The sequence below is a fragment of the Saccopteryx bilineata genome, chromosome 1 (genome assembly GCF_036850765.1).
Source record: "Saccopteryx bilineata isolate mSacBil1 chromosome 1, mSacBil1_pri_phased_curated, whole genome shotgun sequence".
Taxonomy (NCBI): domain Eukaryota; kingdom Metazoa; phylum Chordata; class Mammalia; order Chiroptera; family Emballonuridae; genus Saccopteryx; species Saccopteryx bilineata.
The window spans coordinates 213,247,749-213,271,074 of record NC_089490.1 but is presented as its reverse complement, the minus strand read 5'-3'; the positions used below and the strand labels follow the sequence as shown (position 1 = coordinate 213,271,074).

At 36.7% G+C, this 23,326-nt stretch overlaps 1 protein-coding gene across 1 annotated transcript in view; it reads right to left on the bottom strand.

Moving 5' to 3' along the window:
• Positions 1-9,038, bottom strand: part of KMO (kynurenine 3-monooxygenase) — a 47,930-nt gene extending 38,892 nt beyond the window's left edge. The window contains 1 exon segment of the mRNA XM_066235260.1: positions 8,815-9,038. Coding sequence (XP_066091357.1) covers positions 8,815-9,009 — 195 coding nt within the window. The 5' untranslated portion in view covers positions 9,010-9,038.
• Between the last annotated feature and the right edge of the window lie 14,288 nt (positions 9,039-23,326).

The window sequence follows — 23,326 nt, the reverse complement described above, 5'->3', positions numbered from 1 at the left end:
AAACATTTGCTGCATCTGCACAGACCTTTATGAATCATTTCCCTTTCAATCCCTCAATCCAAAGTGACTTTGCCTTTTATTGCTGTCATCATTTTCCAACACCAATCAAGCTGCCTCAACTTCCAGTGTGACCGGTGCCCAGCATAGAAAACTGTGTGTCTTGACCTCTTTTTCATCATTTTCTCTGCTCCTTTCCAGTGGGGCTCTGGGTTCCTTTCTGTCTCACTAGTTATGGCTCTTTTGATTTCATTTTGGGTGATTGCCTTTCGTTAAATACAAACATTGGTCTTAATTGTATTTCTGACTTCCTTGCTTTCTTCTAGATTATGAAAAGTTGCCTATGTCCCTTCCACTTGCATGGTAGAGAATATCTAGCCTGACCAGGTGGTGGCACAATGGATAAAATGTCATCCTGTGACACTGATGACCCAGGTTCGAAACCCCGAGGTCACCAGCTTGAGTGCGAGCTTCTAGACACAACCCCATGGTCACTGGCTTGAGCAAGGGGTCACTGGCCAGTTTGAGACCCCCGGGCAAGCACCTATGAGAAGCAATCAATGAACAACTAAAGTGCCGCAACTACTTGTTGATGCTTCTCATCTCTCTCCCTTCCTGTCTGTCTCTGCCTCTGTCTCACTGTCTCTCAAAAAAAAAAAATGAACTGTAAGCTTATAGTAAAATTCATACAATACATTCTTTTCTGAAGGCTAAATTGCTTGACAGCATTTAGAAGAAAAAATTATAAAAGGAATTAAAGGCTAAAGAAATAAGTCTCACTGAGCCTTGAGAGAAAGAGAAAGGTTTTGTGAAATTCATCTTCCTTTCACAGTGTTAAAATTATAACAGTCTCTTATGGGAGTGGAAAATGGGAAGGGGAAAGGATATCTACCAATCAGGAGACCAGTAAGGTGGGGAAAGTTGGAATGTGGCTGGAGGAAGTAATTTAGAAGTGGGTCTTTCCTATTGAGAAAGTAGCCCAAGCAGGAATATGAGTAAGACATATAGTCACAATCTAAATACATCATCAGTGAGAACCTCATATAGGGAAATGACCTGAGAGTTGAGACTGAGATCCAGAAGCAAGAAGTCTGTTTATCTATTTCCTGGTTTTGAGGCAATAGTGGATTAAGAGAACTGACAATACACAAACAAGAGTCTTAGTAAATAGGTTCAGTTCCAAGCCAAAGGTGAACCAATGGTTTGTTTTTGTGGGGTGTTTTTTTTCAAAATTGATACCAGGATCTGGGCAGAGAGAGGCTGAATTGGGTGGAGATTTTGATTAAATCCTTTCCAAGTTTGGCAAGTGTTGATCCTTACCTCTTCAACCTGTATGTGGTTGTCAATCAAACGTGTATGACACATAAGGTTTTAAATATAACCTTGGCTCATGAAACTACCAGTACTAGAAAGAATAAGGGCTGGTAAGATCTCGTATGCATTGCTTACAATTATCTTTTCAAGTTGAATATTCATTCACGCATCTGATAAACCTCTTTAAGGAATACATCCAGGAAGAGATAACCCAGGAAACATGTGCCAGAACACTCAGAGTGGCACTTTTCATAACTAAAACAGAAAAACAAAAAGACTGCAAACACCCCAAATAGCCATCACAGAGGAACGGACAAATAAATTATGGTATATTCATACAATATAATGCAATAATATGAGTAAATTACTAATGCTATAAGTGAAAGAATAAGTCCCAAATTATTTCATATTGTAAGATTCTCTTATAAAACAAACATAACTAAAACTAAACCATGATATAAAATTGTATGCATAATTTTAGAAGTATATATGTGTTTTTAATATTAATGTGTGTATATATGCTACATATGCACATATATACATATTCAAGAATGAGAAACAAGAATGAGGCAATGATTATAATGGGTGAGGAGAAGTCCAGAGGTTGATATAAATCTGGCAATATTTTAATTCTTGTGTTGAGTGGTGAAGCCTAAGGTACTGCTCCTGCTTTTTATCATTAACATGCAAACAAACATAAAAGTAAATAAAGCCTGATCTGTGGTGGCGCAGTAGATAAAGCGTCGAACTGGAAATGCTGAGGACGCCGGTTCAAAACCTTGGGCTTGCCTTGTCAAGACACATGTGGGAGTTGATGCTTCCTACTCCTCCCCCCTTATCTCTCTCTTACCCTCTCTCTCTCCTCTCTAAAATGAATAAATAATATATATATATATATATATTAAAACCAGGCAAAGACAACACAAAGAAAGAAAATTATAGGCCAATATCCCTGATGAATATAGATTCTAAAATCCTCAACAAAATATTAGCAAACCGGATCCAGCAATATATGGAAAAAATCATATACCATGATCAAGTGGGATTTATTCTTGGGAGGCAAGGCTGGTACAATATTTTCAAATCAATCAATGTGATTTATCACATAAACAAAAGAAAGAAGAAAAACCACATAATAATTTCAATAGATGCAGAAAAAGCATTTGATAAAATCCAGCACCCACTCATGATCAAAACTCTCAGCAAAGTGGGAATACAAGGAACATACCTCAACATGATAAAAGCCATCTATGACAAACCTACAGCCAATATCATACTCAATGGGTAAAAATTAAAAGCAATCCCCTTAAGATCAGGAACAAGGCAAGGGTGCCCCCTTGCACCACTCTTATTCAACATAGTCCTGAAAGTCCTAGCCCCAGCAATCAGACAAAGAAAAATAAAAGGCATTCAAGTTGGAAAAGAAGAAGTAAAACTATCATTATTTGCAGATGATATGATATTGTATATAGAAAACCCTAAAGTCTCAGTCAAAAAACTACTGGACCTGATAAATGAATTCAGCAAGGTGGCAGGATATAAAATGAATACTCAGAAATCAAAGGTATTTTTATACACCAACAATGAACAGTCAGAAAGAGAAATTAAGGAATCTATCCCCTTCACTCTTACAACCAAAAAAATAAAGTACCTAGGAGTAAATTTAACCAAGAAAACTAAAGACTTGTACTTGGAAAATTATAAAACACTGATAAAAGAAATCAAGGAAGATACAAACAAGTGGAAGCATATACCATGTTCATGGTTAGGAAGAATAAACATCATTAAAATGTCTATATTACCCAAAGCAATTTATAAATTCAATGCAATACCAATTAAAATACCAATGACATATTTCAAAGATATGGAACATATATTCCAAAAATTTATATGGAACCAAAAAAGAACACGAATAGCCTCAGCAATCTTAAAAAAGAAGAATAAAGTGGGAGATATCATACATCCTGATATCAAGTTATACTACAAGGCCATTATACTCAAAACAGCCTGGTACTGGCATAAGAACAGGCATATCAATCAATGGAACAGAACAGAGAACCCAGAAAAAACCCCAAAGCTCTAAGGACAACTGGTATTTGACAAAGGAGGAAAGGGCATACAATGGAGTAAAGACAGCCTCTTTAATAAATGGTGTTGGGAAAATTGGACAGCTACCTGCAAAAAAATGAAACTAGACCACCAACTTACACCATTCACAAAAATAAACTCAAAATGGATAAAAGACGTAAATGTAAGGCGTGAAACCATAAGCATCTTAGAAGAAAACAAAGGCAGTAAGCTCTCTGACATCTGTTGCAGAGATATATATTTGCTGATTTATCTACATGGGCAAGTGAAATAAAAGACAGGATAAACAAATGGGACTATATCAAACTAAAAAGCTTTTGCACAGCCAAAGACAATAAGAACAGAATAAAAAGACAAACTACACAATAGGAGAACATATTTGACAGTACGTCTGATAAGGGGTTAATAACCAAAATTTATAAAGAACTTGTAAAACTCAACACCAGAAAGACAAACAATCCAATCAAAAATGGGCAAAAGAAATAAATAAATACTTCTTCAAAGAGGACATACAGATGGCCAATAGGCATATGAAAAAATGCTCAACATCACTAATCATTAGAGAAATGCAAATTAAAACCACAGTGAGATATCACCTCACACCAGTCAGAATGGCGCTCATCAACAAAACAACACAGAATAAGTGCTGGCAAGGATGTGGAGAAAAGGGAACCCTCCTGCACTGCTGGTGGGAATGCAGACTGCTGCAGCCACTATGGACAACAGTATGGAGATTCCTCAAAAGATTAAAAATCAAACTGCCTTTTGACCCAGCTATTCCACTTTTAGGAATATGCCCTAAGAACATCATAGAACTGTTCCAAATGGAGAAATGCACTCCCATATTTGTGGCAGCATTGTTCACAATAGCGAAGATCTGGAAACAGCCCAAGTGTCCCTCAGAGACAAGTGAATTAAAAAGCTTTGGTACATATATACTATGGTATACTACTCAGCCATAAGAAATGATGACATTGGATCATTTGCAACAACATGGATGGGATGGACCTTGATAACATTATATGGAGTGAAATAAGTAAATCCAAAAAACTACGAACTATATGAATCCATAAATAGATGGTACATAAAAATGAGACTCAGAGACATGGACAAGAATGTGATGGTAATGAGGGGGTGGGGAGGCGGCAAGGAAAGAGAGAGAGGAGGTGGGGGAGGGGAGGGGCACAAAGAAAACCAGATAGAAGGTGACAGAAGACAATTTGACTTTGGGTGAGGGGTATGCAACATAATTAATGTCAAAATAATTTGGAAATGTTTTCTCTGGACATATTGTACCCTGATTTATCAATGTCACCACATTAAAATTAATAAAAAAATATTTAAAGAACAACAACAAATATATACATATAGATATTTTAAAAAGTAAATAAAAATGTGTTCCTCGATACCAGTCATAATAATGTGTCTTGAAATAAAGATTATGATAATTCCAGTTCTGTATAACTGAGATTCAAATAAAACTTTAAAAAAAATGGTGGATGTCACTGAAGTTTAGCTAGAAGAGCTAGTAACGTAGCTAATAAAGTACATTTATTTTCTCTTCTCACTTTCTGTAAAATGTGTTTGATCGGGAATAACTGTCGGTGCCTTCTTTAGCTGTTACACTGCCCCCCCCCCAAAAAAAACTACCCAAACTACTAAGATATGAAGATATAAATGAAAAGGAAAATATGTGCATACCACTCTAAACACACCAAAAATTCTATTTGAGAGCACAGCTGTTCCTTGAATGAATAGGGAAGAGGGTGTTGAGAAAAGTGAAGACATTGGGAAGGGCTATACTCCAGGGAGCCAGAAAAGCATTAACGATGCCAGGTCTGGGAGTTAAGGCTTGATGGAGATAGGACAGTTCTCTTAAGGGCATGGGCAATTATGAAAAGTCTCTCCATTCATTTTGAAGCACCAGAGTCCAGAATAAACTATTGTGATCCTAAAATAATCTGTAAAATCAAAGCTTTATTAATAATTGGTCTAGCCTATTGCTGTGTAAGCAGGGCTCTGAGGAGATTCCTTGGTTACCAAATTACGAATTTACCCAATTTTCTGTTCTTTCTTTTTCTGTCTTCTCTTCCTTCTTTGCAAGTCATGTGCTTTGGCCCCACCCTACCCATGATATTGATGACTAAGTTGCCAACTAAGAACATCCTTTTGGGAGGGCATGGATGGACCTGGAGAACTTTATGCTATGTTAAATAAGCCAGTCAGGGAAAGACAGACATCGTATGATTTCACTCATGTGTGGAATCTAATGAACTAACTAGAAAAATAGCATCAGACCTGACAATCCCCCTAACAGCTGTGGGGGATTGGGAGGCTGAACAAGGGAGGTGGAGGATAGAGAAAAAAGGACAAAAAAAAACCCCAAAACCCAACAACAGCAAGTCATGGACAGAGACAACAGTGTGGTAACTGCCAAGAAAAGGGGAGCTGGAGGAGGGTATGGAGGCATAAACAGTGATGGATGAAGACTTGACTTGGGAGGGCAAACACACAATACAGTGTACAGAGATGTATTGTAGAACTGGGCACCTGAAACCTGCATAATTATGTTAACTAGTGTTGTAAGGGGTTAACTTACAATAATTACTTGTAAGTGGCTGAGTCCCAGAATTTCCTGTAAGGAGTTAAGGCACTGTAGATAACTAGGAGCTAAGTTCACAAACCTTAATTTTCATTTTGTTGGCTAAGAAATACAAGGAGTTCTCTTGCAGAAAGTTCCCAGAGACATCACAACCTTGGGCCGTTCCAGAGCAACATCAAGGACACCTCATAGACCTGTGGCAGCATCCCAAGGATATTCCAGGGAGCACTCCAGCAGATCTGTCCCCCACCTCCTGCACACTGCTGCGTGACTAACTGCATGCCCTATAATGGACTACTAATGTCCCTAAGAAATGTAAACTGGCCAGTCAGCTGAAACTGTTAAGGCAGTTCCTTCTGACATGAGTCCCTGTCTTCTCAGATTGCTGGCAATCTAAATCAAAGACACTTTTATACCACTCCAAGCCTGTTTCCATGACTCATGTTTCTATCCCATGAAGCTGAGTGAAGAGCAAGTGGTGAAGTAGAAAGTTCCTAAGAAGATGAGGCAGAAACACTGTGTAGGGCTGATTTGGCATCAAGACAATTTCTAGAGTCTAGGTCCATGACAGAATATAATAGCTATAGCTGTGAGACACAAACTCAGCATCAAGGTCAAGCTGCTTTGAAGGCATTTTCATCAGCAATGGCCACTCACTTGACCTGAATTTCAGAGGTAGGGTACGATTATCAGTAAGTCACAGAATCATGAGTTGTCTTACCCTGATGTTTTGAATGACTTTACCCTTTAACCTTTTATGATGGGCCAAATGTAGAAAGAATAAATCACAAAGCACTGTAGTGGGGTTGCTTGTCAGCAGGAGAGACAGAAGAAATGTTTTAACAATACTGTAAAATACATCTTCAGCGTATATGCCGTAAGGGTGGGCACACCCTCCAACAGCAGGCGACAGTGGAGTCTGGAATGCTCGATAGACCTTTTAGTTAAAGTTCTAGACTTCACCCAAAAAACGAGGGCTTGAGTAGCTGTCACTAAAAGAGTGCTCGTTGGCTCTGGTAATTTCTGTCCTACCTGTAAATGCTGAAAATATGTAGTCATCGCAAGCAGTATTTCTGAATACGAAGGTCATGAGTATAGACATAGCTTAAGGATGCAGGTACAGATGAGATAGCCTTGCTTTGACCTCTCTGGCTTGTCATGTTGTAAGAAAAGAAACATGACTTGAACACAGGGTAAGGCAGCTTGTATATCAGTCTTTTAATGCTCAATTGACTTGTTAGAATTGGAAAGCTCCACTAACTCCTTCTAGCCTGAGAAGTAGACACGGTTTTTCAAATCCTTTTTCAAGTTAGTCCTTCAAAGGACTTATATTCCCTATGACATCATTCTGATGAAAAACATTGTCACTGGCTTGAGCCCAGAGATCACTGGCTTGAAGCCCAAGGTTGCTGGCTTAAGCAAGGGGTCACTCACTCTGCTATAGCCCCCTGAGTCATGCACATACAAGAAAGCAATCAATGAACAACTAAGGTGTTGCAATGAAGAATTGATGCTTCTAATCTCTTTCCCTTCCTGTCTGTCTGTACCTGTCTGTCTGTCTCTCTCTCTCTTTCTCTCTCAGAAATATATATATAAAATTTCCCCAGTTTTTCCCTACCTCTCTAAGATACTCCACAGCTGCATCCTGTTTGCATTTATTTCCTACTGCTCTCACTGAAATTATTTATTTTTACCACCAAATCTCCAGTATCTAAAAAAATGTTGGCACATAGCAAGAACTTAATAAGTTTTGTTGAACACATGAATTCTCATTTTATGCCAAATTTTGATAAAAAATGGACTGAAACCCAGTATGGAGAAGTGACAACGTATGCCAATATAGCATGTAATAGCATTCCTTAGCAGTTTGAAATTTTGAACGAGAAATGTTAGCGGAACTGTCATAATATTTTGGGGAAAAGACAATAAGGAAGGCAGAACCAAAGCCAAAATTAACATATACTATAAACACATATGTGTGGTATTAAATATACTAGTCTGTATACTGCCTAGAACAGTGTCTGGCACATACTAGGTCCTCAACAAATTTTTATTGAATGAATGAATGAATATCTATGAGCTTACAAACGGTTAGCTCAAAGGTGAAAAGAAAATGATTAACTGAAACTAATAGAGACATTCTGTTGAGGGGGCAGACCCATGCCAAACAGAGCTAGCTTTGGCATGATGACAAGGGAAGCAGAGAGACCCTCTCATGTATTATATTTTGCTACATGGAAAGCGTGTCCCTTCAAGGTCATCTCATCTGCTCAGTGATGGGGCACTGCACTTCGGTGCCTGGGGTGATCCCTTAGACCAGCCAGATAAGTCAGATATCAAATAGGTATCATTCTCAATTACTCAAATAACAAGTGAGTGTCCAACATGATAACTGTGCACTAGCTTCATATTTCATGACACTTAATTTTCATTAGACAGTATAAACTGCCTTATTAACCCAAATGAGGCAAATGATTTTAATAAAATGACTATTTGGAGGAATAGATTTATTAAAAAATAAGCAGTCAAGTTAGAGATATATTTAATTTTCTTTATCTTCTGTTTTTTCTTTTCAAATGCTAAATTGCAATGGCAAGGGAAAATGGATACCTTTGTATTTAATGGAAATAAAATAGCTTCCCTAGAATAGAGCAAATTAAAACTAATACTATAGTTAAAATACATTTATGTAAACATCAAAAAGTTTTCAGAAGAAAATAAACAATTTGTACAAGTGATTAGTAATAATCATTAAGAGCAATGATAGTTAATACAATACCATTAACAAAAATAGTATCCAAATAGATGCTTACCAATCCACCACCAATGACAGCTATTTTTTTCCTTTGAGTGTCAGATGAATCCATGACTGTTGAAGTGTGCTCCATAATCATTGTAGCTTCTATCACAGAGCAAACTGTGTCTCCTACACACAGATTTCCCCCAGTCTTTATACTTTGGCAGACAGACCAGCCAGTGTTTGTTCCCTTTGAAATTACAGAAGACATTTAACTCCTTAATAGCCCACAGCTTTGCTTCAAGAAAAAAAGAAAATTCATTACACTAACCAAACTTAAAAAGCCTGCCAAGTGGAGACACTCTCTGTCTTATGTGGAGACACAGGAACTTTAGTCGCACAGTTTTAGGTCTTTTGTTCTTCTTTTTCTACCGCAGGTATTTTCTTACTCTCTGACTTTCAGTTTCATTCACAATTAACCATGAATGAAAATTCCCTTGTCTAAAGCCTCAAAGCATCTTAAACTTCTCTTAGAGTGAGATGGCATGATTGCCTAATAGAATCCTGAGTTATTTTTGTCAGTAAGACCCTTGAAGAATTTCACTTAAAGGGGCCTCACAGATTGTCTTGTACAGATTCTACCTGGAAAAATGTTTTGCCTCCTCTTAATATTCTCTCAGCAAGATTTTGAATTGTGTAACTGATTATACTTTCTTTTCCCCCCCTGCATTGCACGCTAGAAATGATAAAATCTAATTTGTGCATTATCTCACCAGGGGAGATGATTAACAATTTGCTTCTTGTAAACTCATTTCTGGCTTCATATCATCCCTCTACTCCTTTGTCTTTTTTTTTTATCATATATATATATATATATATATATTTGTATATGATAACACACGATGTAATGTTTAATAAAGTAAGAATATAAAAGACAATGCTTCTTCACTTCCCAGAGAGAGCAGGGAAAATTCTGAACTGTTTTTCTCTGGTTGAGAGCTAATGGAACATCATTCAATAGTGACCCCTTCTGGATAAGTATAGAGTTGCTAGAAAAATTTTTGTCAGATATTGCATGGTATAAAACAGTGGTCCCCAACCCCCGGGGCCACGGACCGGTACCGGTCTGTGGGCCATTTGGTACCGGTCTGCAGAGAAAGAATAAATAACTTACATTATTTCTGTTTTATTTATATTTAAGTCTGAACAATGTTTTATTTTTTTAAAATGACCAGATTCCCTCTGTTACATCCATCTAAGACTCACTCTTGACGCTTGTCTTGGTCACGTGATACATTTATCTGTCCCACCCTAAAGGCCGGTTTGTGAAAATAATTCTGACATTAAACCAGTCCATGGCCCAAAAAAGGTTGGGGATCACTGGTATAAAACTCAAAAGACAAAAAAGAGTGTACAGTGAATAGTCATTCTTATAACCCTGTTCCTTGGTCACCTGCTTTTCCTGCCCAAAGACAACCACTATTTTGGTGTTGGTTACCCTATTTCTGTCTTTCCTTTCTCTCTCCCCATTTCTTCTCTCTCTTCCTTTTTGTTCCATATATAGTTGCAGATTTGATACATTTCCTACATCTTTTTTTTATAAGGCATAGCTCAAGAATTCTTCAGGATTAATATATAGAAAATAGTTTCGTTCTTTTTGAAAATTATGGTCTATAACACACACAAAGAAGTGAAATACACAAAACAGAAGTGAACAGCACAATGACTTATTGTAAAGCAAGCAGCCATATAACCACTACTCAGGATGTTTCCGGAACCCCAGACATCTGCATGGACTCCTTGATTAGCATCTCCCTTTTGTGGAGGTAACTGTCATCTTGACTTTACATGTCTCTGTTTTTATCTATAATTTTACTGCCATGCATGCACCTGTAAGAGAGTTTAATTTTGCCTCTTTAAAAGCTTTATTCTAAATGAATTCATGCTTTTAGTGCTTTGCATTCCCACCTAAGTTTTAGAATCACTTTGTTAATTCCATCAAGCGAGAAAAAAACACAACAGAAAAGCCCTGTTGGGATTTTATTTTTACTGGTATTGCTTTGAAGTTATGACTATTTCTGGAAAGAATAACATATTTAGAATATTAAGGCTTATAGTTCATAAAATGGTTTATCTCTCCATTTGTTTGGATCTTCTCCAAGGTTTCTCAAAATGTTATATGTCTCCCCATTTATAGGTTTATTTTCAGGTTATTAATCTTATTATTTTATTGTAAACAATATCTTTAATTTCACTTTCTGCTGTTGATGATATGAAGGAATACAATTTATTTTATGTTGTTGAGTTTAGATCTAACAACATCACAGAACTCTCTTACTGATTCTAATTACACTGGGGAACAAAATTTTTGTTGCACCCACAAAAACACTTGTTCTTACCTAATTTGAGTGTGCTGATCTCAAATCTGACATTAGCTTTTCTCTGCAAGCTAGTTTTTTTGTAATTCAAGATTTTAGGTTTTCATCTTATTGTAAAATTTTCAACATTTAGTTTAACATAATGAAATAGAATGTCTTCTTGGACATCATCTTTGTGAAAATATAATAATTTATATAATGCAGTAAATACACTAATACACTAAAAGATATGATTGCATCAGAATTTGTCTACAATTTCAAAATAGAACATATTAAAACACTTATTTTAATAATAAAATTTGCGCAAAACTTATTTAAATTCTACTCAGGCAAACATTTGTGTTTGTAGCTCTTGCGTTTGTGTACTTGTTGAGGACAAATCTTGTTTGATGCTCCAGCAGTAGTCTGCTCATCACTAACAGCTCCAAGATTTTCAGAAACTTATCAAGGTGACTTTTCAGAAAGTGAATCTTAACGCTCATGTTATATCCAATGTCATGGAAAGCCAACAGCATGCTTTGAACCAGAAGTACATAGTTTTCTACTTTTTTGTTGCCAAGGAAGTTCTTTATACCTGCCACAAAAGACTGCCATGCTGCTTTCTCCTCCTTATTCATCTTCCTGGCAAATTCTTCATCACTTATGAGGGTTCAGATTTGAGATCCATCGAATACACCTGCCTTTATCTTCTCAAAAAACAAGGCAGGAAAAGCAGAAATAATATGTTGAAAGCATTCACTTTCTCTATTCAAAGCCTGAACAAACTGTTTCATTGAGCCAAGTTTGATGTGAAGTGGGGGAAAAATGATCCTGTCTCGATTAACTACAGGTTCATTCACAATACTTTGCGTTCCTACTTCCAGAGCTGCACGTTTCAGCCACTCCTTCTGTGTCCAGTGTTTCTCCTGAGCTCGGCTGTCTCACAAACACAGAAAGCAAGGATACTTCGTGAAACCTCTCTTTGTCCTAGCAGGAAATTTACCATTTTAAGATCCACAGAAATGATCCAGTTATGCTCCTCGTACTTCAGAAAGTTGAGGCCAATTTTTATGTCATTCTTACTGAGTCATTCAATTCAGATTGGCTAAACTGCTGAGGGGCTAATGACTGCTTGGCATCAGAAGAAGACCCTTCAGATTCTACAACCATTTCCTTATGCATCTTATCAAAATACACTTGATCATCATGTTCACTTTCTTCATCCTTAGAAGAAAAAAAACCATTGAAAACTGGAACTGGAAGTGTCTCAGAGTGTGGGATAGGTTGTATTGCTGAAGGAATATTAGGATATGCGATCATATGCCGTTTTTTCTCGCCAATGCCTTTTGTATGGATCAGACAGAAATAACAGTCACTGCCGTGGTCCTTAGGTTCACACCAAACCATAGGAATACCAAAAGGCATTCCTTTGCGTTTTCCTTTTGTCCAGTCAGAAAGCATTTCCTCAGAATTATGACACACAATATGTGGAGCCCAATTCTTGTCTTGATCACCAAGGGGAACTTGAAAATAGGCAATATATGCACATATCACAAATGATGAAATATTGTGCCTTTGATGTTGAAGTGTGTAACAGCCACATTTATAATGGAAGTTGTCAGGACTATTCTTACATTTACACCTACTTGAAGAAGCCATGATTCAATCTTAAAACAAAATAAGAGGGTGTTTTATCAGATAATAATTTTTTACATTTAAAAACAATTACAATTCTGTAAAAATGATGTTTGTATAACATTAATTGCATTGTGGTTATGTTCAATCCAAGAGTTGTTGCCCTTTAACTCCAATTTTAAAACCAATGCATGCCATTAAGTGTAACAAAAAGAAATTAAAATTGCATAAAAACTAGAGCATGCACAAAAAATGGATTTCAGATTTGGAATCAGTGATGCAGAAATATATAGAAACAGTTCTAAAACCTCATGCAACAGAAAATAAAAAAAATTTCTTCCCCAGTGTTATCTTTAGATTCTTTTGGTATATTTATTTTTTCACCATAATGATAATGATAGTTTTTTTTTCTTTCCCGTTGATTGAATGATTGCCTGGCTCTGCTAGCTAGTACTGCCAGTACAGTGTAGAATAGAATTATATTTAAATTCTAAATAAACAGGATTGTTAGTCATCCAACTGGTGGTATTAATCTCACTGTGGTCAGAGAATATACTTTGTATATCTTCAATTATTTGAAATTGGTTGAGACTTCCTTTATGGCCAGCAAAAGGTAAATTCATTTAAGTGCTTTGCATGTGTCTGAAAAAGTATATCCTGCAGTTATTGTGTGCATTTTCCTGTACCTATCCATTAGGTCCAATTTATAATCATTTGTTCAAAGCTATTTTATTTTTACTGCCTTTTGGTCTTCTTCTTTTGTCAATTAATGAAAGAGATAAATAAAGAAAAAACCTATACCATGATTGGTATTTATTTCCTCAGAATTTGTCTCTATATGGAATGATCCACATTTTGAATTACTAAATGTTACTGACAAAATAAAGCTTTTATTATTATAAAGCAAGTTCTTCATTTCAAGGAATAGTTTTTGCCTTGAAGTTCAATTGTCTGGTATCAATATTAACTTTTATATTTAGTTAGTAGTAACATATTTTTATCTTTTTCAAACATTTTATTTCAACTTTATTGAAAGCGTCGACCTGGAAAGCTGAGGTCACTGGTTTGAAACCCCAGGTTTGCCTGGTCAAGGCACATATGGGAGTTGATGATTTCAACTGTATTGTACCTTTATGTTTTCAACATGACCTTTTAAAATGGCGTTCAGTTGACTAATTTAAAAATCCAAAAGAAGCATACTTTACAGTGTGCTTTATTTTGCAGGAGACACTGAGTATTTTCAATTCTTTCTACATATACTTATAAATTTAACAAATCAGCATTAGTAATGCTGATTACTGAATACAACATTTGCTCTGCTGATTTCATCATTCTCATGCTGTTGACATTAACAAAATATTGTCTTACTTTGTTTGATGAGCTCAGCTCACTTGTTCGATAAGTGTTTATTTATGTGATCAGGCCCTTTGCAGCTCTCTACCTAGATATTCTCCCATATTTGCTCTCAGTGGGTATGTCTCAGATCATATATAGCCTCCTTAGATTGATCACTCTATCAAAAAGATGTACCTGTCTCATCATTCTCTAGATATGTTCTTATACATTTTTTATTACATTTACCATTAGACAAAATTTACTATTCTTATAAAACATGGTTTATTTATATACTCATTTGATTAACAAATATATATTAGTAGAAGTGATGGGGACAAAAGTAAATGGATTCCAGATATAACTCTGAGGTAGACTGGCCAGGATTTCTTGGTAAATTTGGCATCATGTTTGCATGTGTTGGGCAAATGGAGCAAAATTTAGGAATCCAAGATTCTTGTGCTTCTCCTAGCTTGAGTAATTAGTGGCACTATAGGCTACCTGTGAAATAATAGTATGAGGGTAGTATTGAACTTTATTCTTTGGGTTATATTACATTTGAGATACAAATATTGAGTTAAATAATTATAATATATTAATTTTATAGTAGGATATATGCATTTGAAACACAAAGAAGTCAGGGATGGAAAAATAAGTTTGGAATCATCAGGACATCAGCATAAAGATGGTATTGAAAACTATGAGTGGGTAACTCACCTAGTGAGAGAGGATTGGCTGAGAAAAAGAATAGCAAGTGTATTTCAATGCCATTTCCATAAAATTTAAAACATTCACAAAACCACTGTACATACTTTATAAGAATACACATGAATAAAATGATATAAAATAAACACATTAGAATAGTTTCCCAGGGGTTTGAAGGAGAAAAGATGTAAGGGATGACTAGAAAAGGAAATAAATATTTAAATGAGGGTGGGCCTTTTACTCTATAATGTGGCATAAAGTTAGGATTCTGTTAACTCAAACCTGAGGTTCACTAAAAAGGTGTTTGTTTCCTGACCAGGAGGTGGTGCAGTGGACAGAGCATTGGACTGGGATGCAGAGGACCCAGGTTCCAAACCCCGAGGTCGCCAGCTTAAGCACAGGCTCATCTGGTTTGAGCAAGGCTCACCAGCTTGAACTCTAAGTCACTGGCTTGAGCAAGGGGTCACTCGGTCTGCTGAAGTCCACTGGTCAAGGCACATATGAGAAAGCAATCAGTGAACAACTAAGGTGTCACAACAAAGAATTGATGCTTCTCCTGTCTCTCCCTTCCTGTTTGTCTATCCCTATCTGTCCCTCTCTTTCTCTCACTGTCTCTGTCACCCAAACAAAAAACTGTGTTTGTTTTTTTTTTCTGAAGCTGGAAATGGGGAGAGACAGTCAGACAGACTCCCGCATGCGCCCGACCGGGATCCACCCGGCATGCCCACCAGGGGGCGATGCTCTGCCCACCAGGGGGCGATGCTCTGCCCCTCCGGGGCGTCGCTTTGCCGCGACCAGAGCCACTCTAGCGCCTGGGGCAGAGGCCGAGGAGCCATCCCCAGCGCCCGGGCCATCTTTGCTCCAATGGAGCCTTGGCTGCGGGAGGGGAAGAGAGAGACAGAGAGGAAGGAGGGAGGGATGGAGAAGCAAATGGGCGCTTCTCCTATGTGCCCTGGCCGGGAATCAAACCGGGGTCCCCTGCACGCCAGGCCGACACTCTACCGCTGAGCCAACCGGCCAGGGCTGTGTTTATTTTTAAAAGCAAAATAAGGGGAAATTATCCAGGACAGAGTCCTGTGGCATTTCCTCATTCATACTTGAGGAGCTGGAGAAGAAGAAGGTCAATGAATAGTCAATAAAATAAGGGAAGAAGGATCTCAGATTGCAAAGGTCAAGAAAGAGATAGTGCCAAGGATATTTATTGTCTGTTGCATCAGTGGCCTAAACTATAGAAAACTGTCAGTTGGATTTGTAGCTCGGAGGTATGTGGGAGTTTGACAAGCGCACTGTCAATGGAGTCCTGTATATTGAAGGCAGGTTACATTAAGTTGGAGGAGAATCCAAGTTAGAAGAGAAGTGAAGGTGGCGAGCCAGTGTGTCCTAGGGATAGGGAGGTAGTGAAATGCAACATTGCAGCAGTTTTGTTTTCTTTTCTTTTTAAACATGTAAAGTAAAACAGTAAAGTGACAGTATTACTTCATAATGGTCCAATAAAGAGAAATATACTGATGATGAAGGGGAAAGAGTAGAAAATTAAAGGGACAGTGTCTTTGATAAGGTCTGGAATTCAGCATATTAGTAGAAGATTTGAATCATTTATTTTGAGTTGGGGGGTGGGGAATGGAAAGTTAAGCAGCCTTCTTGTTGCTGTTAACTTTAGTGTTTTTTATTTATTTATTTTTAATTTTATTTTTAGAGACAGAGAAAAGGCGAAAGAGAGAGACAGACAGAAACATCCATTTGTTTTTGTACATGCCCTGACTGGGGATCAAACCCGCAACATTTGCATATTGAGATGATGCTCTAACCAACTGAACTGTCCAGCCAGAATAATTTCAGTGTTTTTTAAAGTTATTGTACAGGCCCTGGCTGACTGGCTCAGTGGTAGAGTGTCGGCCTGGTGTGCAGAAGTCCCGGGTTCGATTCCCGGCCAGGGCACACAGGAGAAGTGCCCATCTGCTTCTCCACCCCTCCCCCTCTCCTTCCTCTCTGTCTCTCTCTTCCCCTCCAGCAGTGAGGCTCCATTGGAGCAAAGATGGTCCGGGCGCTGGGGATGGCTCCTTGGCCTCTGCCCCAGGCGCTAGAATGGCTCTGGTCGCAACAGAGCGACGCCCTGGAGGGGCAGAGCATCGCCCCCTGGTGGGCAGAGCGTGGCCCCCAGGGGGGCGTGCCGGCTGGATCCCGGTCCGGCGCATGCGGGAGTCTGTCTGACTGTCTCTCCCCGTTTCCAGCTTCAGAAAAATATAAAAATACAAAAAATAAAATAAAATAAAGTTATTGTACATGCACATAGTTTTAAGAGTGAAAAAGTTCTACAAGCCAGTCAACATAAATAGTCATTGCTCTCTCTACCTCTGTGCCACTTGCCTATGAGCAGAACTATCAGTTTCATCTCCAGAGTATATATATGTCCAAAATCTCTAAGTAACATACCAATAGTTTTACTTCTTGGTTTTTTCAGTTTGTGGTTTTAAGTCATGACTTCCCACTATTGAACTTAAGAATCATACCTTTTAATCTCTCTAGTCTTTTACTATCATTGCATCATAATTTTGGTTAGATCAAAGTTAAATATTTGATTTATTATAACTTTGGCCAAATTTAATGATTTTCCCTTTCCTGAGGAATATTATTTTTATTTCACAATTTAATAACCTTTTTCATTGTTGAAAAAGTCTATTTTATTGCTGAATTATCTAAAACATCATAAATTCAATACCCAGACTTCCTCAATGATCTAAATCTCTTATAAATACATTCAAAGATTTAGGTATTTTATATTCTTAAATATTTCACTAATTTTGGTGAAGCAATTTCTCCAGGTTAAAAAAAACAACAACCAGTAAATAGGAAGTATATTTTTTGTGACCTTGCTCAGATGAAAATATTTTAATTCTATCCTCACACTAAATTTGGATGGGCATAGAGTAAGACATTAAGTTAGAAATAATTAAGTTAGAAATAATTTTCCTTCAATAATTTGAACACATCAATCAATCATCCTCTATTTCCAATGTTGCTGTTGAGAAGTCATAAAAATTCTTAATGTTTTTGTAAGTGACTTATTTTTCTCTCTGGAAGCTTTTTTTCTTGGAGAGTCTGACATTTCTTCATGACATGAATTTTTCTGGCCTGTGTTTCCATTTTTCTGACTTTGTTAAATTAATTAATAAGGAGGCCATTAGACTAAACATAGCTCTATTGCTTTGATGTCACAGTAAGCAAACCAAAAGCTAAGCCTCAACACTTCAAGATGAATATATCACAGCCAAGACAGTGAATCACAACATCCAGTGATGCTGTAATAGCCAATCAAACAATTTTCTTTCTTTGCTTCTGCAACTTCTCTATATAAAAGCCTTTCTCCTAGCTCTTAGCTGAAAACGTTCCTAACCTTAGAGCTCTTCTAACCACTTCCTGTTTGACAATGTCTCATTCAAATCAAGTTTTGTTCGTATCAACTTAAAAAAATTTAAATATGCCTCAGTTTATTTTTAACAGCTTTAACTCTGAAAAGTCATATGTGCTACTTCTGAGATATTTTCTTAAATTTCTTTGCTGATGGCTTCTTCCTGTTTGTTTACCAATATTATTCAGATATTGGACATACTGGACTGTTTCTCTAACTTTATTAACCTATCTCTCCTACTTCCTTTCTCTTTGAATATTTATTCAATTTTCTGGGAGACTTTCAGCAGTATCTTTGAAAATTTTCCTGTTTCTTCTAAGAAATCCTCTAGTAATCTCCCAGACTGAGAGGTTTCCTAAATTAAAATCTTCAGTTTTTATAATAATGAGTATATTTTGACTGCTAAGAGTTGAAACTTATCGCCAGTTCTGCTAACAAGGTGTTGAGATTCAGAACAGAGGAAAGAGAAAACCATTGCAATTTTCATTTGGCCCTCGTGGCAGGACATCAAGTCCCACAACTTGAACAGAAAGCAAAGTAAAAGAGACACATGAACAAACACAGAAAATCAACAAGAGGAAAGCAAGTTAATACTGTTTTCAGACAAAGTTCAAGGTAGAAAAACTCCACAAATCTCTCAGCAAAATACAAATGCTATTTTATATAGATAAAAAGTTTCATCTGAAAATGAAGATGTCTAGTGTCAACCATGGGTTTTAAAGCATTTACATTTTTGTTATCAAGTAATATTATTAAAATGATTAATGAAGAAAATTTAGGTGATACAACCTTTATTTAACAAACTTCATGAAATGGACAGCCTTCTTTTGGAGAACTACCAAATGGGGGAAGAAGGCCGGAATCTGTTATAAGACAAAGAATAAAGAACAAGGAAGAGAGATATAAAAAATATCTGTTTGGCTGGGACCACATAGTCAATCGTTTTTGCTGTGAGAAGGTCCAGAGTTGGCTTGGAGTTTGGAGATTGGCTGATTGTGTATATTGCATTTCTGGTCAAGTTCAGTTACAAGGACACAAAAGTTATCTAAGTTTTGGTGTGCTGATGTGACACTCTGGGTAGGAGCGGCTTCATCTTGGGTTTAGAAATTTATTTCAACAGTAATTATATCATTATTAAGATATTTACATTATATTTTCATTATGATGTAATGAAAATAAATAAACTAAGTTAATGTTTGCCAAGTTTCAATAATTTGTATAGCTCCATCACAACATAATATACTATTGCAAATGAATGTACATTTTATTTAAATAAAAATGGAACTTTATATTGCTTCTGCAGAAAAATAATTTGAATTAATAAATAGGAAAATAAATACAAACAAATACTAAATTGTAGCTTAATTCTATAACTGTAGATAAACTCTTGCCACTGTTTTCCATCATTTTTTTTTTTTGTAAAAGGGTATTAGTAGGTGTTAGAGAAGTATTAAATATACACTTGCACCAAAAAAAGATTTTTTCTTACTAACTGGGAAAGAGGAAGAACATTGGAAATAGGATAATAGTTATTTAATATTGCATTCCGGCGCCACCTATAATCATTTGAGTCCTGATATTGGGTTAACTGCACCTTTGTAGAGACTCTGAATTAGAGTTCAAGTCAGGAAGTTAAAAACAATACAAAAGAAATCAAAAGAAAATAGGAAGAAATTAATAAATCCAAAAAAAACATCATTTAATTTCTAGAAAATACAAACTGTCACGGGAAGATGTGAATGAACTGGGCTCCTCCTCTGACAAACCAGCACTGGAAACAAATGTTTGCTGCATCACAGAAACACTAGTTTTTACCTAATTTGAGTGTGCTGATCTCAAACCTGACATTAGCTTTTCTCTGTAAGCTACATTTTTTTGCAATTCATGATTTTGGGTTTTCATCTTATTGTAAAATTTTCAACATTTAGTTTAACATAATGAAGTAGAATGTCTTCTTGGGCATCATTTTTGTGAAAATATAATAATTTATATAATGCAGTAAATACACTAACAAAATAAAAGATGATTGCATCAGAATTTGTCTACAATTTTAAAACAGAACATATTAAAACACTTACTTTAATCATAAAATTTGCGCAAAACTTATTAAAATTCTATTTAGGCAAACATTTGCATTTGTAGCCCTTGCGTTTGTGTACTTGTTGAGGACAGTCTCATTTGATGCTCCAGCACGAGTCTGCTAATCACTAACAGCTCCAAGATTTTTGGGAAACTTATCAAGGTGATTGTTCATGTTAGACCCAATGTCATGGAAAGCCAACAGCCTTCTTTCAACCAGAAGTTCATAGTTTTCTGCTTTTTTATTGCCAAGGAAATTCTTTGTAACTGCCATAAAAGACTGCCATGCTGCTTTCTCCTCCTTATTCATCTTCCTGGCAAATTCTTCATCACTTATGAGGGTTCAAATTTGAGGTCCGTCGAATAAACCTGCCTTTATCTTCTCGAAAGACAAGGTAGGAAAAGCAGAAATAATATGTTGAAAGCATTCACTTTCTCTATTCAAAGCCTGAACAAACTGCTTCATTGAGCCAAGTTTGATGTGAAGTGGGGGAAAAATGATCCTGTCTCGATTAACTACAGGTTCATTCACAATACTTTGCGTTCCTACTTCCAGAGCTTCACGTTTCAGCCACTCCTTCTGTGTCCAGTGTTTCTCCTGAGCTCGGCTGTCTCACAAACACAGAAAGCAAGGATACTTCGTGAAACCTCTCTTTGTCCTAGCAGGAAATTTACCATTTTAAGATCCACACAAATGATCCAGTTATGCTCCTCATACTTCAGAAAGTCGAGGCCAATTTTTATGTCATTCTTTTTTTTTTTTTTTTTTTCTGAAGCAGGAAACAGGGAGAGACAGTCAGACAGACTCCCGAATGCGCCCGACCGGGATCCACCTGGCACGCCCACCGTGGGGCAATGCTCTGCCCACCAGGGGGCGATGCTCTGCCCATCCTGGGCGTCGCCATGTTGCGACCAGAGCCACTCTAGCGCCTGAGGCAGAGGCCACAGAGCCATCCCCAGCGCCCGGGCCATGTTTGCTCCAATGGAGCCTTGGCTGCGGGAGGGGAAGAGAGAGACAGAGAGGAAAGTGCGGCGGAGGGGTGGAGAAGCAAATGGGCACTTCTCCTGTGTGCCCTGGCCGGGAATCGAACCCGGGTCCTCCGCACGCTAGGCCGACGCTCTATCGTTGAGCCAACCAGCCAGGGCTATGTCATTCTTACTGAGTCATTCAATTCAGATTGGCTAAACTGCTGAGGGGCTAATGACTGCTTGGCATCAGAAGAAGACCCTTCAGATTCTACAACCATTTCCTTATGCATCTTATCAAAATACACTTGATCATCATGTTCACTTTCTTCATCCTTAGAAGAAAAAAAACCATTGAAAACTGGAACTGGAAGTGTCTCAGAGTGTGGGATAGGTTGTATTGCTGAAGGAATATTAGGATATGCGATCATATGCCATTTTTTCTCGCCAATGCCTTTTGTATGGATCAGACAGAAATAACAGTCACTGCCGTGGTCCTTAGGTTCACACCAAACCATAGGAATACCAAAAGGCATTCCTTTGCGTTTTCCTTTTGTCCAGTCAGAAAGCATTTCCTCAGAATTATGACACACAATATGTGGAGCCCAATTCTTGTCTTGATCACCAAGGGGAACTTGAAAATAGGCAATATATGCACATATCACAAATGATGAAATATTGTGCCTTTGACGTTGAAGTGTGTAACAGCCACATTTATAATGGAAGTTGTCAGGACTATTCTTACATTTACACCTACTTGAAGAAGCCATGATTCAATCTTAAAACAAAATAAGAGGGTGTTTTATCAGATAATAATTTTTTACATTTAAAAACAATTACAATTCTGTAAAAATGATGTTTGTATAACATTAATTGCATTGTGGTTATGTTCAATCCAAGAGTTGTTGCCCTTTAACTCCAATTTTAAAACCAATGCATGCCATTAAGTGTAACAAAAAGAAATTAAAATTGCATAAAAACTAGAGCATGCACAAAAAATGGATTTCAGATTTGGAATCAGTGATGCAGAAATATATAGAAACAGTTCTAAAACCTCATACAACAGAAAATGTAAAAAAAAATTGTTCCCCAGTGTAATGAATGCCTTTTCTCTCCTTTGAGAAATAGGCTTACCAAAAGTCACAGGAAATTAAACAGATGAGAAGATAAGTCCAAGAGGGCTAGACTAACCAGCAGCCACTTTTTAAAAATTAATTTTAAAGTTAATTGATAAATTCTGTAAAATCAGTATGCAATATTTCCAGAGTATTAAAGAATTAATGTATGCAAAGGGCTTAGGAAAACTTCTGGATCATAACATGTATCAATAGGAGATTGTTAAATAGAATGAAAGTAGCCCATTTTTAAAAAAGCCTATCAATCTGGATTTTTAAAAGTTAAAATATGTGGTAGAGATACATTCAAAATAAAACTGAAACAAAATTGTCTAAAATAATAAAAAAATATTGTATGCAAAGATAGCCAATATAAATATTGGCAGAGAAATATGAATAATAGAAAAATAATTTATAATAGCAATAGGAATAAAGACGAATGTTACCCAATGAAGGGAGGGGATGACCTATGAAAAAATCACAAACTTATGCTCATTGAAGCATTATGTGTAATAGCAAACTATTTCCTTCATTAAGAAATGAGATAAATAAAATGTTATATTTATGTGAGAGAATTCTGTTACATTAAAAAGATTATAGCTAGATCTGAAAAAGATATAATTATAAAAGTGTAACATTTCAAACCAAGTTTTTCAAACCACTGTTTGCACACTAACATGTAAAACAAAAAAGACATAGGTGAACTGAAAGGATGCATATGAAAATAGAGTTGCTGGGAAGAAAAGGAAGAAATTGCTACTCTATTATTAATAATTCGTCATTTTTCTATTTTGTAAAGAGTATCAAGCAAATACCTCAAAATTTTAGCATTTCCTAGGAAAGGATAGCAATTATTAGTAAATGTTTGTTTCTCTAGTTTTTTTTTTGTCAAACCAGTGAAACTCTTGCAATATTGTCTTCACATTAAATTTTAATGTTAGCATTATTTATTTGCCTTTTATTGATGGAAAGTGTAAACATATGGGAAAG